General features: G+C 44.4%; 1 protein-coding gene across 4 annotated transcripts in view; it reads left to right on the top strand.

The window, feature by feature from the left end:
• The first annotated feature begins 2,693 nt into the window (after positions 1-2,693).
• The window catches only part of LOC110504468 (catenin (cadherin-associated protein), alpha 1), a 230,378-nt gene continuing 220,416 nt past the window's right edge, over positions 2,694-12,655 (top strand). The window contains exons 1-3 of one of the 4 annotated variants that reach the window (XM_036969563.1): positions 2,694-2,829; positions 8,534-8,651; positions 9,574-9,769. In XM_036969563.1, the coding sequence (XP_036825458.1) occupies positions 8,547-8,651; positions 9,574-9,769 (301 nt within the window). In that variant the 5' untranslated portion in view covers positions 2,694-2,829; positions 8,534-8,546. Of the gene's footprint in view, positions 2,830-2,850; positions 2,872-4,017; positions 4,384-8,533; positions 8,652-9,573; positions 9,770-12,655 lie in introns of those variants that run through there. The other 3 variants (XM_036969564.1, XM_036969565.1, XM_036969562.1) reach the window with 3 other exon arrangements.

Raw genomic sequence — 12,655 nt, forward strand, 5'->3', positions numbered from 1 at the left:
TCCACAGCTATAAAGACCACAAAGTCCACCTTCTCTCCACCTTGGCAGTTCCATTAATTACCACAGCTTTAAAGACAACAACGTCCACCTTCTCTCCCTCTTGGCAGTGCCCTTAATTTCCACAGCTATAAAGACCACAAAGTCCACCTTCTCTCCACCTTGGCAGTTCCATTAATTACCACAGCTTTAAAGACAACAAAGTCCACCTTCTCTCCACCTTGGCAGTGCCCTTAATTACCACAGCTATAAAGCCCACAAATCCCACCTTCTTAACCTTTAAAATGTCAGGATCCAGCTGTTGAAAGGCAACCCCTGCAGCCTCTGGTGAAGGCCTTATCCACCACCATGCACTCTTCAGGAGCACCGTTCAAACCCCTCAAACCCTTTTCACACCTGCTGCATATGAAATGCTCTGAACGGCCGTGACTTTGGCCACCTCATTCTTTTTCACCCTTGGGGAAAAGTGTGGCTTCATGGTTCCCGCTAAAATTGCAACATGTCACATTTTCATCACTTTTATAACACATGATATTATATTTTTCCACTAAACCTGGGCGTCTTCTCCCCTCTGTAAACACTTGAAACATGTGCAAAAGCTTTACAGTGATCAAACTGCATTGGTCTTTGGATAAATGCTCTGACTCTGTAGTTAATATGAATATAAACTCTAACTGCTCTTGAGTAGGGAGAGACTCCATATCAAAATTGTTTTTAAAAGAACAGATAGACTCCACTTTTTCACCATTCTCTCCACGATTCATCCGACGTGCTTCAATCACTCCAGGAATATTTCTAATCTTTTCAACAATCGACTTCCCACGAGACGCCAGATATTACCCCCTTGAGGGGTGCCCCGTTTCCGAAGTGACACACACGACACATCAAACTTATCGAATCGGGTGAGACGCAACAACACGTTTCTTCTGATCCTCAGAAGCACAAAAAAAAAAAAAATAAATCAAGACCAGCCCGCCTCTAGTGATCCTCACAGCCTTCAATTTACCCAGAATTCTCTTCACCAGTTTGGATATCTCAAATAGGTTCTTCAAGATTGGTAATCCGATCAGCTGTTCCACTTGCACAAAGTATCAAAATACTAAAATACTACACAGGACTTTTAAAGAATTTAATTTAAATGTTAAATGTATTTTTTTGATCACAGAAACAATGAGAAAATATGGAAAAATAAACAATTATATGTTAATTATATAAAGCAGCCCGTGTAATCATCTGCCAGAGAGTAGCCCCAATCGGCCCGAGCCCCAAGTGATACATTTGGGCCAGATAACTCACACCGGAATCGTCCCAATCTCAATCCCTGCATCCTAGCCATAAGTAATACTGCCGAAGTAGACTCAGCCCCAGACTCGGGCCACATGACATCGGCCGAGTCTGACTCTCAGCCGAGTGCCCCGGCTCTCAGCAGGAATCGGCCCAGATCCACTGTGCTAGCTGGGTCAGTTGTCTTGACAGATGTGGAGGGTTAGCATCTTTAGTTAGCGCTCCCTGTTTGGATTTCTACACTAACAGTCGTTTATCTGATTTTGTTTTGTGCCATCGTTTTGGTTTGCTTCCTGTCTAAGTTTGGTGGGGTTTTTCTTTTGTTTGCCTCTTCTTGGGTAAATTTAGTGGGAGCTCATGGTGGGTGTCTTTTAGTGGGAGCTCATGGTGGGTGTCTTTTACTGGCCGCTCATGGTGGGTGTCTTTTAGTGGGAGCTAATGGTGCGTGTCTTTTAGTGGGCGCTCATGGTGCGTGTCTTTTAGTGGGAGCTCATGGTGGGTGTATTTTAGTGGGAGCTAATGGTGCGTGTCTTTTAGTGGGAGCTCATGGTGGGTGTATTTTAGTGGGAGCTCATGGTGGGTGTCTTTTAGTGGGCGCTCATGGTGGGTGTCTTTTAGTGGGCGCTCATGGTGGGTGTCTTTTAGTGGGAGCTCATGGTGGGTGTCTTTTAGCTCATGGTGGGTGTCTTTTAGTGGGAGCTCATGGTGGGTGTCTTTTAGTGGGCGCTCATGGTGGGTGTCTTTTAGCTCATGGTGGGTGGCTCTCTTATCCAGAGCCACTACAGTAGTGAGTCATTTAGCAGACTCTCTTATCCAGAGAGACTACAGTAGTGAGTCATTTAGCAGACTCTCTTATCCAGAGAGACTACAGTAGTGAGTCATTTAGCAGACTCTCTTATCCAGAGAGACTTACAGTAGAGTGCAATACATTTTCATATTTGTATTATTTTCGTACTGGTACCCCATGAAATTCGTACCCACAACCCTGCTGTAGCCATGCTCAAACACCTGAGTTTAACGGGACCACTGTTGTCAGTTCAGCTCTACGATTGGAAAGGTCCTCAAAACGCAAAAAAAAAAAAAAAAAAAAACTCAAGATGTTGCCTACATCTAATAGTCCTACTTATCACGTGTTATTATTACAAATATAATATTATCACTCTTATGATGATTGCTCGTTTATTAAAGTTAGATCAAAGCTTAATCAAGGCCTATCAAGATCAACATAATAATTGATTTGTATTTTACATATGAGATACGAATATAATAGCATGTATGCCTACTGTAGCATAGTAGGCTTATCATTTGTAAGACCAAAAACACCTAAGTAATTTTTAATCTGAAGCTGGGTAGTCAAATACGGGACAAAACTCAACAGCGCACGCGTCGCAGACTTTTCTTTAGTTTTCAAATACAAATACGGGTTTCTCTAAAATATGGTGGCTGTGGTAGGACGTTTTTCTTTTAAACTCTTAGGTGACTCTCAAAAGTTGTCAGTCAACCCCTGTATCTCCACCACAGCTCTTGGAAGTGAAGCTCACGTGTTGGGTATGTGTTTGTTCGTGTGTTTTTAGCCAGGTGCGATCAGAGGTAAATTGCACTTTAATTACCTCATGCCTTTGTGATATTATGTATTTTTGGATTAAGATAACTATTTCTCAGATCTAATTCTGCTGTTGACATTGTGTTTTGATCGCGAGTTCAGTCCTGTTCATATTTGTCAGTCACCGGGATCGGCTGGTAAAACAAGCCAGACCACGATAAAGGCTAAATAATTCTGTATTTTGTATATTATCTACCTCACTTGCTTTGGCAATGTTAACACAGGTTTCCCATGCCAATAAAGCTCCTTGAATTGAAATTGAATTAATTCTGACACTGCTAGAATTAGGTTGGAGCCTACTGACGCGTTCAAAACCACTAGGAGCTTGGAACTCGGAAATCTCCGACTTCCGACTAGAGTGTGTTCTGAACAACAAGGAACTGTGGCGGGGAAAAAGAGCTCAGATCTGGGAAAAATCGATTTGAACACTCATCCAACTCGCAATTCCAACGCGGGGCCTCGGTCCTCTTTTTAGAGTTCCGACCTTTTGGTCTAGTATTTTGCGAGTTCCCAGTTGATCTGAACGCATCACACGATAGCACGTAGCCGTCCTTTAATAGCAGACCTCGACCCTGTCACATTGTACAAGCCTAAGAATTTACCCACGACGTGTAACAATCGTACAGTCTGCAAAGGACTTTTAAGGTCATGGCCAATATTCATAAAGTGTCACATTAGTAGAGCAGTACTGATCTAGGATCAGGTCCTCCCTGTCCATTCATTATCTAAAAGGCAATACCGAAACTAGATTTGAGTTTGGGTCGTTGGATGATTTGGGACACGGGAGGACGGTCAATTTCTCATTTGGGTGTCGAGCTGACAAAGTTTAAGAACCCCTCCCTGGCCTGTTTCATTGAACCTGTTGTTTCATGTTGTATTACATTTTTTCATGGGCTACTGGTTAGACTAAATATAGGCTATAAATATAGGCTATAAAAAACAAATAAAATACTTGTGGCACACCTTTCCTGAGGAGATTGGAGCTTCCTCCAGCTAAACTGATTTAGCGCGAATAAATTGGAAATTCCTTCCATTGGGTTTCGTTAGAAAAATTCCTCATTAGATCCTTATAAGGTAAAGCGTTGACATTTCAGCACCACGCCTTATAAACACCTGATAAGGCTTTTGTCAGGTCATAGTCTCCCGGTTCTGCCCTTTTCCGTGACTTCAGGAAATAGCACACTGACCCCCTCTCTCTCGCTTCCCCACCCTTCAGGGAATAGTTACTGACCGAAACGTTTATCAAAGTTGAGGAATCCTTTTGTATTCCAACATCTATCGTATATTGTGGCTTTCAATAGTTTTTAAAAAACCCAAAGAACACAAAGTATCGAAGCTTCATTTCCCCTTTTTAACAAGTCGAGGGGAGTAAACGTCGGTTGGGAAAGAGAACTTGGAATCAGGGGACGAATTCCCGATTCAATCCACCATTTTGAGGTGTTTTTTTTGTGTTTGTTGTTGTTTTTGAACAAGTTTTCCAAGTGTATTGTTGCCTTTCGGTAAGTTTTCACTGTGATTTTAGTTTTTTGTTTTACTGTGATTTAAAAATATATATATATATATATATATATATATATATATGTATTTTCGTGTAGTTGCAAAAGTAGCTGGTTGTTTTTACTCGTTTTAATCCGTTACTTTAACTTTGTTAATTTATTTGTTTAATTGTTTCAACGTAATACGAAACCTCTTCAGTCATTCTCGCTGTTTATTGTGCTCGCTAACGTTGGTGACACCTGGTTAGTTACTTATTATTGTATGTATTTTATATATATATATATGTATCTATGTGTTTTGTAACGTTAGGTTATTAACTTGTTCATTTAATGGTCAACTTTACATTTTTGCTTGTTGGTAACTTCAACAGTCAAAACAGTTTTTTTGTTGTTGTCGAAGTGTTTCGTTTTGTTAGTTAGTAACGTGAAGCTAACTCAATTAGCCGCTAATCACAAATGTTTCCTTCGTTAAAACCGGCTCCGGTGTAAAGGCCCCAAAATACCTAGACATTTAAGCGAGCCAGGGGCATAGTATTAGTTTCGTAAGCTAGTTAAGTGAAGACTCGTTAGTTAACTAAACAGTAAGCGTTAACTTTTTAATTTAAAATATATAGTCGAGGATATTGGGGGACGGCAGCAGGCAAGTGATTGAGCGTTAACTATTATTCCATTTAAAAGATACAAATGGAACATTTTAGGAGCCTGAACGAGGCAGTTAACCCACTGTTCTCTAGGAGGCCGTCATTGTAAATAACAATTTGTTCTTAACTGACTTACCTAGTTAAAATAAGTGTCATACCCGTGGTATTTTTTTATTTTAACATTATTTAACTGCTCTAGTTATACAGAACTAAAATATAAACATAACATGCAACAATTTCAAAGATTTTGCTGAGTTACTGTTACCTTTTTAAGGAAATCAGTAAATTTACATAAATGATTTTAGGCCCTCATCTATGAATTTCAGTTGACTGGGCAGGGGCGCTGCCATCAGTGTGCCTGGGAGGGTTAGGCCCACCCACTGGGGAGTAGGGCTGTGCGGTATGCCGTTTTTTTTGCGACTATACCGGTATTGATGCACAGACTTTTTTTTACTTGAACTTCTATACCGGTATTTGAATGTTTGATAAATGTGATACGCAGTGTGTAAGGTCCATTTTTATAGTTCGCTACTTCAGTCATCTCTCTATGCCGCTTTAGACACAGACCTAGCCACGCCCCCTGTCACTCAAGGAGCGCAGTTGATGTTCCTCAACCAGGAGACACTTTGTGTTTAGTCTGCGTGTTCAATGCAGCACATGCAACAATGTTGATGACAACGATGCTGTTTTCACGTTGCTTCTTAATATAAATCTACTAGCGTTCTATAATTACACTATTAGAATATGTAAGAAACACAAGCTAACAGTTTGTATTTTCTTAGCAAGTTGTTCCTAAATCTTGTTAGCCGCTAATGCTAATCGCTAGCTGGCTAACAAATGCACTGAGTAAGAGCAAGCGTAATTAGCTATACAGCCTGATAATACCAGTGATTGTATATTGTATAGACCCAAATCAGTATGTTTGTGCAATAGTGTCACCTAAATTAGAGGTAAACGCAAAGCAAGAATGTTAGCTACATGACGTAGCTAAGAGAAAACATTCAATGTATCCAAAGATTATAGGGTCCCCTAGGAAACACCTATCAACACATTAGTTCCCATCCGTTCACAATAAATTCTCCCTGGCATTTTCATTTGTTGTCATGTCAAGCAACACTGTATTCAAGGTGCCCACTATTATATTGTAACTATATAATTAGAATAGACATTCTGTTCCCATGATTCCAAGTGTTTTGCTCTAAATCGCAAGTCTTAATTGCAACATTTGGTTAAAAACAAGGCCCAGATTACTTGACCATATCATGCAGCCCTACGTGGAAATGATCTTAAATGCAGAAATTGAGGGGGGGGGGGGGGGGGGGGTTGAAGTTGAATTGAACAGTATAAACCAATCAGATTAGGGAGAGACATTGGAATCACTTAGATTGTATGTGTTGCCTCCTTAGGGTCACGCACTACTCATAAAGAAAATGTAGAATTCCCCCCCCCCCCCCCCGGAAATCTCGCTGGTGAAGAAGCTGGGTGTGGAGATCCTGGGCTGGTGTGGTTACACGTGGTCTACGGTTGTGAGGCCGGTTGGACGTACTGCAAAATTTTCTAAAATAACGGAGGTGGCTTATGGTTGAGAAATGAACATTAAATTCTCTGGCAACAGCTCTGGTGGACATACTGCAGTCATTACGACAATTGCGCGCTCCCTCAACTTGAGACATCTGTGACAAAAAGCTGCACTTTTTTATTAGTGGCCTTTTATTGTCCCCAGCATAAGGTGCACCTGTGTAATGAGTCTTTTTTTTAATGTTTAAATCAGCTTCTTGATATGCCACATCTGGTCAGGTGGATGGATTATCTTGGCAAAGGAGAAATGCTCACTGACAGGGATGTAAACACATTTGTGCACATTTGAAAGAAATAAGCTTCTTGAAAAGTTTCTTGGATCTTTTATTTCAGCTCATGAAACATGGGACCAACACTTCACATGTTGCGTTGATATTTTTGTTCAGTATAATAGCAATAAGGCACCTTGGGTTTGTGGCCAATATACCACAGCTAAGGTCTGTATCCAGGCAGTCCGTGTTGCGTCGCATAAGAACAGCCCTTAGCTGTGATATATTGGCTATATACCACACCCCCTCGGCCTTATTGCTTAATTAACATGTTATTTTACCCCATTGTCATTTTTGATTGAACATATGGGGCACTGGTGAAAAGTAGTACACTGTGTGGGGAAATAGGGTTACATTTGAGAGACGGCCCCCTCGGTGTGTTGAGAGACGGCCCCCTCGGTGTGTTGAGAGACGGCCCCCTCGGTGTGTTGAGAGACGGCCCCCTCGGTGTGTTGAGAGACGGCCCCCTCGGTGTGTTGAGAGACGGCCCCCTCGGTGTGTTGAGAGACGGCCCCCTCGGTGTGTTGAGAGACGGCCCCCTCGGTGTGTTGAGAGACGGGCCCCCTCGGTGTGTTGAGAGACGGGCCCCCTCGGTGTGTTGAGAGACGGGCCCCCTCGGTGTGTTGAGAGACGGGCCCCCTCGGTGTGTTGAGAGACGGGCCCCCTCGGTGTGTTGAGAGACGGGCCCCCTCGGTGTGTTGAGAGACGGGCCCCCTCGGTGTGTTGAGAGACGGGCCCCCTCGGTGTGTTGAGAGACGGGCCCCCTCGGTGTGTTGAGAGACGGGCCCCCTCGGTGTGTTGAGAGACGGGCCCCCTCGGTGTGTTGAGAGACGGGCCCCCTCGGTGTGTTGAGAGACGGGCCCCTCGTTGTCGGCCCGGCAGACAGGGTACTGGGTCCAGCCCTGCTCAGCCCTCGGGGCATCCTGATTATCCCTGCCACTCAGTGCGTGAAGGCTAATCGATACAAGGCCAGTCGCTGTACTCTGTTCCACTTATGGCTGTCTTAACGGTGGTGGAGAGAGACCTGCCTCCTCTGAAGAGGGAGCATCCATATTTAAAAGGGCCAAAATGTTACTCTGCTCCACTTATGGCTGTCGAACGGTGGTGGAGGGAGACCTGTCTCTGAAGAAGGAGCATCCATTTTTAAAACGGTGTCTGTCCCAAATGTCACAACACCATGGTTGCTGCTCAAATAGCACCCATTTCCCTATATAGTGCACTACTCCCCCCCCCCCCCCCCCCCCCCCCCAGCTTCCTGTGTGGTCTTGGTCAAAAATAGTGCACTGCATAGGGAATGGGGTGCCATTTGGGCAGCTCCCATGGTGTCGTGGCTCTTCGCTTAGCATGAATTGGTTAAATAAACACTTTCAATGGGTTTCACAGCTTTTTTTTTTGTTGTTGATTCAATGCAATAAGGCCTTATCGTTTTTATGATGTGTGGGGTTAGCTCTTATCTAGGCTAGATGGCCCAATAATGTTCTATGCTGCACACAGATCAGAGGTCAGTTGAAATGTGTTGTACCTCCAGGGGTGGGTGTGCTGTGTTGCCATGGCTGGTGGCTTAACCCCCTCATTTGATGAATGACCCAGACATCCCTTTTTGTCGTAATCTTATCATCCCCTCCCTCTCCTCAGTAACCGTCCCTCCTCTCCTCTCCTTCTCAGATACGAGGTAAACATGACAACCATAAACACGGCCAACATCAACTTCAAATGGGATCCGAAGAGCCTGGAGATCCGTACCCTGGCTGTGGAGAGGCTGCTGGAGCCCTTGGTCACACAGGTTGGAAATACGTACATTTTAATCCACTGTGTCAGGGATGCAAACTTTGGCCATATTCACCGTTATGATCTGAAAATGGGTAATCCACATGAATCAGGTTGATCTGTTTAAAAAAAAAAATGTAAATGTGGGGTGTCTGACAAAGAGTGCAGACGAAGAGTGTATCACCCATTGAGCTATTAAAGAGGTGCGAACCGATCTCCTTGTGTGATCACTATCTTCTCTCTCTCTCTCTCTCTCTCTCTATATCTATATCTATATCTATATCTATATCTATATATATATAACATGAGCACAGAACGCACCCCTACCGCACGTGTCCTACAAATAGAATATCAGAATTCAGATCGCGGTGGCAGGTATGTCATAAGAATGAGTGCTTCATTGAATATCGCGCGTGACAGCTGTGAACAAAACCCTATGGTGTCACCAGACGACTCGGCGTGGGGATTCTTGGCCTGGCGTCACATTGTTGGTATTGTGACAACCCCTCTGACAATAGGCTCCCTTTTAGGGCCCTCGCCAGCTAGCATCCCCAGACACAAACGTTTTAACAAAGCATGCATTTTGATAGAGCGATATATTCATGTGTTTTCATAGGATACATACGTTTTGACTGAGCAAATGCATTTTTGATATTTGATGACAGTTAGAAATGCTGTAAGCCTATTGGGTAGCCTGTATTTTTAAAACTGGTTGTCATGCATTCATGATGGGTTTTGATTGGTTCATTGGTATCTAGCCCTAAAGGCTTGAAAAGCACTAGCTACTTTGTTTGTTTGTAGTCTGGAATCAGTTGGCTAGCTATGACTAGACACTTATTAAAAAAATATATATCTTTAGCTGTAGTGTCAGGGACTTTCAGAAGCGGTGTTGTGCATCTCGCCCTCGAGACATTTGACCTCTCGTCCTGCTCCTAAAGGTCACGACCCTGGTGAACTCCAGCAACAAGGGGCCGTCCAATAAGAAGAAGGGTCGCTCTAAGAAGGCCCATGTATTGGCCGCCTCGGTGGAGACCGCTACCTTGAACTTCCTGGATAAAGGAGAGAAGATCGCCAAGGAGAGCCAGTTCCTCAAGGACGAGCTCACTGCTGCCGTGGAGGATGTACGCAAGCAAGGTAAGCCTTGGAAACCCTGCTCTCTTTTTTTATGGATGAATAGGTATGTCATCCACATGGATGGCTACAAGTCCGCTGCAGTTTTTATATAGACTTATAGACGCGTGTGTGTGTGTGTGTGTATATGTGTTTATTTAACTAGGCAATTAAGAACACATTCTTATTTTCAATGGTGGTCTAGGAATAGTGGGTTAACTGGCCTAGGAACAGTGGGTTAACTGGCCTAGTGGGTTAACTGGCCTAGTGGGTTAACTGCCTTGTTTAGGGGCTGAACGACAGATTTTTACCTTGTCAGCTCGGGGATTCGATCTTGCAACCTTCCCGGTTACTAATCCGATGCTCTAAACACTAGGCTACGCTGCCACCCCCCCCCCCATGCTTCACGAGAAGCACAGGCCAGTGTTTTCCCCCAACCCTGGACCTCCAGTACCCCTCAACAGTACAGTTTTTTGTTGAAGCCCTTGACACAAACATCTCATTCAACTCATTGAGGGCTTGATGATTAGTTTAATCGGGTGTTCTTGTCCATGGAAAAGGAGACGTGTACTGTTTGGGAGACGAGGGTTTGGAACCACTGGCGTAGGGTCAACCACAAACCGGTGGATGTTTTTGTGCCAAGTTTCTTTAAAAAAAAATTCTGTCTGTTATTAGGCCCCCCCACAATGTCCCCCCCCCCCCCCCCCCCCCCTTATCAAACCTATTAATTGAAAACATGTTGTTTTTGAGGAATCTCTGAAATACATCACATGATTTGCCTAATGGGTAATTTGACCTTGTAGTTCTGCCGCTTGACTTCAAGGGAACATATTTATTCAGTTGGTGCCCTATGAATCCTCCTCTGAATTTATTCCAACTGCGTCCGTGGATTGAACCACTGCTATCCTTCCTGTCATTGTGTTCTGCCTTGCAGTCTTTCATTATCTTACCCTCTATGGAGGAGAGGGAGTGTCAGGCCTTTTCTGAATTAAAAAATAAAGAAGGGCTTGTGGCAGGCTTGCAGTTCTACTTATTTGGAGCCGAGATGATATGTTTTTTTCTTCAGTTTTAAAGCTAATTTCTTTCAATTCTACACTTTTTTTTTTTTTTTCATGCAGCTTAAAACTGTTTGTTGCACTTTTTAAAGACCTTTCCAAGGATTTCAGTGGCTGAAAAATCCCTGTTCGCTCAGTATAAAGGGCTGCGTAGAGGCATGTAGCCTTAAGCGTCATCACCCCAATCTTTTAACTCATGTTGTTAAATCTCATTACTCCTAGTAGCTGCAGTGTGATTTTCCTCTGTGTCCCTTCTGGTGGAGGGAGGAGAGGACTCGGGTTAATGGAGAGGTTTAACCCCGTCAAGATGCTCAGCTCCTCATTTCTCAATGGCTTGTTTTGCCATGAATGTTTTAAAAGCCTGTTGATATTGATGCCTATTGAATGAGACGATGTGGTGTAGGCAGGAGAAGGTGATTTCACCCACTATCTGCTGTGCTTGGGTGCCCCCCTTGGCTGTCCTGCCGTGCCGGGTGCCCCCTTGGCTGTCCTGCCGTGCCGGGTGCCCTCTTGGCTGTCCTGCCGTGCCGGGTGCCCCCTTGGTTGTGCCGGTTGCCCCCTTGGTTGTGCCGGGTTGCCCCCTTGGCCGTGCCGGGTTGCCCCCTCGGCTGTGCCGCCGTGCCGGGTAGCCCCCTCGACTGTGCCGCTGTGCCCCCTCGGCTGTCCGCCGTGCCGGGTTGCCCCCTCGGCTGCCCGCCGTCCTTGATCAATGGTGTAGCCCACAAACCTCGTTGTACACAACTGTTCTAACTATTGCATTCCATGTGTCCGTAAGCACAGGCCTGATTTCATGTTTTTCAGGAGAGGAGATGGCTACATGTTTTACACGAAAATACAGTACTGTGTTGTCACTATTGTCAACATAAGCACACCACAAACAGGCAGTCTAGTGATTTTTATGCACTTAGCTGCTGAGTTGCGTGTTGCTATTTACTCTCGCCACGATATCAGCATATATGGTATAACAATGGTATCGGGCAGATGCATAACGAACTCGTCCGTTGTCACTCTTTCCACCGTCCCGAATACACACTTGGCTGCCTGTCTCACTTGACTGCCTGTCTCACTTGGCTGCCTGTCTCACTTGGCTGCCTGTCTCACTTGGCTGCCTGTCTCACTAGGCTGCCTGTTTCACTAGGCTGCCTGTCTCACTTGGCTGCCTGTCTCACTTGGCTGCCTGTCTCACTTGGCTGCCTGTCTCACTTGGCTGCCTGTCTCACTTGGCTGCCTGTCTCACTTGGCTGCCTGTCTCACTTGGCTGCCTGTCTCACTTGGCTGCCTGTCTCACTTGGCTGCCTGTCTCACTAGGCTGCCTGTCTCACTTGGCTGCCTGTCTCACTTGGCTGCCTGTCTCACTAGGCTGCCTGTCTCACTTGGCTGCCTGTCTCACTAGGCTGCCTGTCTCACTTGGCTGCCCAGTGGTGGAACGCAGCACGACACAGACAAGCAGTCCAATTAGCAATTGAATGTAAATGTTTTTTTTCTCTCGTTATTGTTGCAAACATTGGCTAAGCTGTGCAGGAGGCAGCAAAACGTGGGCAGGTTTTTTGGCGGTTAAGATGTTTATTCCACCAGCTACGTTGACTGCTGGTCAGGGTTCTGCAGTATCTTTTTTTTTCATCAATATTTTGGTTTAAGAGAAGGGTTACAAATTTTAAAAATAATATACCACATTACTACTTAGTAATGTTTCTAAAACAATGGATGTATTACTACTAAGCATGCACATCTGTTTAAAAAAAAAATTAATATATAGATATTATTTACCTGCCACAGTGGCTGGTGGACCAAAATGTACATTTATGCCCTGCAAGTAGTTATTTTTTATCAGGAACTAGGCTATGTCAGTGCGTTT

Source organism: Oncorhynchus mykiss, chromosome 31, assembly GCF_013265735.2.
Source record: "Oncorhynchus mykiss isolate Arlee chromosome 31, USDA_OmykA_1.1, whole genome shotgun sequence".
In the NCBI taxonomy this organism is placed as follows: domain Eukaryota; kingdom Metazoa; phylum Chordata; class Actinopteri; order Salmoniformes; family Salmonidae; genus Oncorhynchus; species Oncorhynchus mykiss.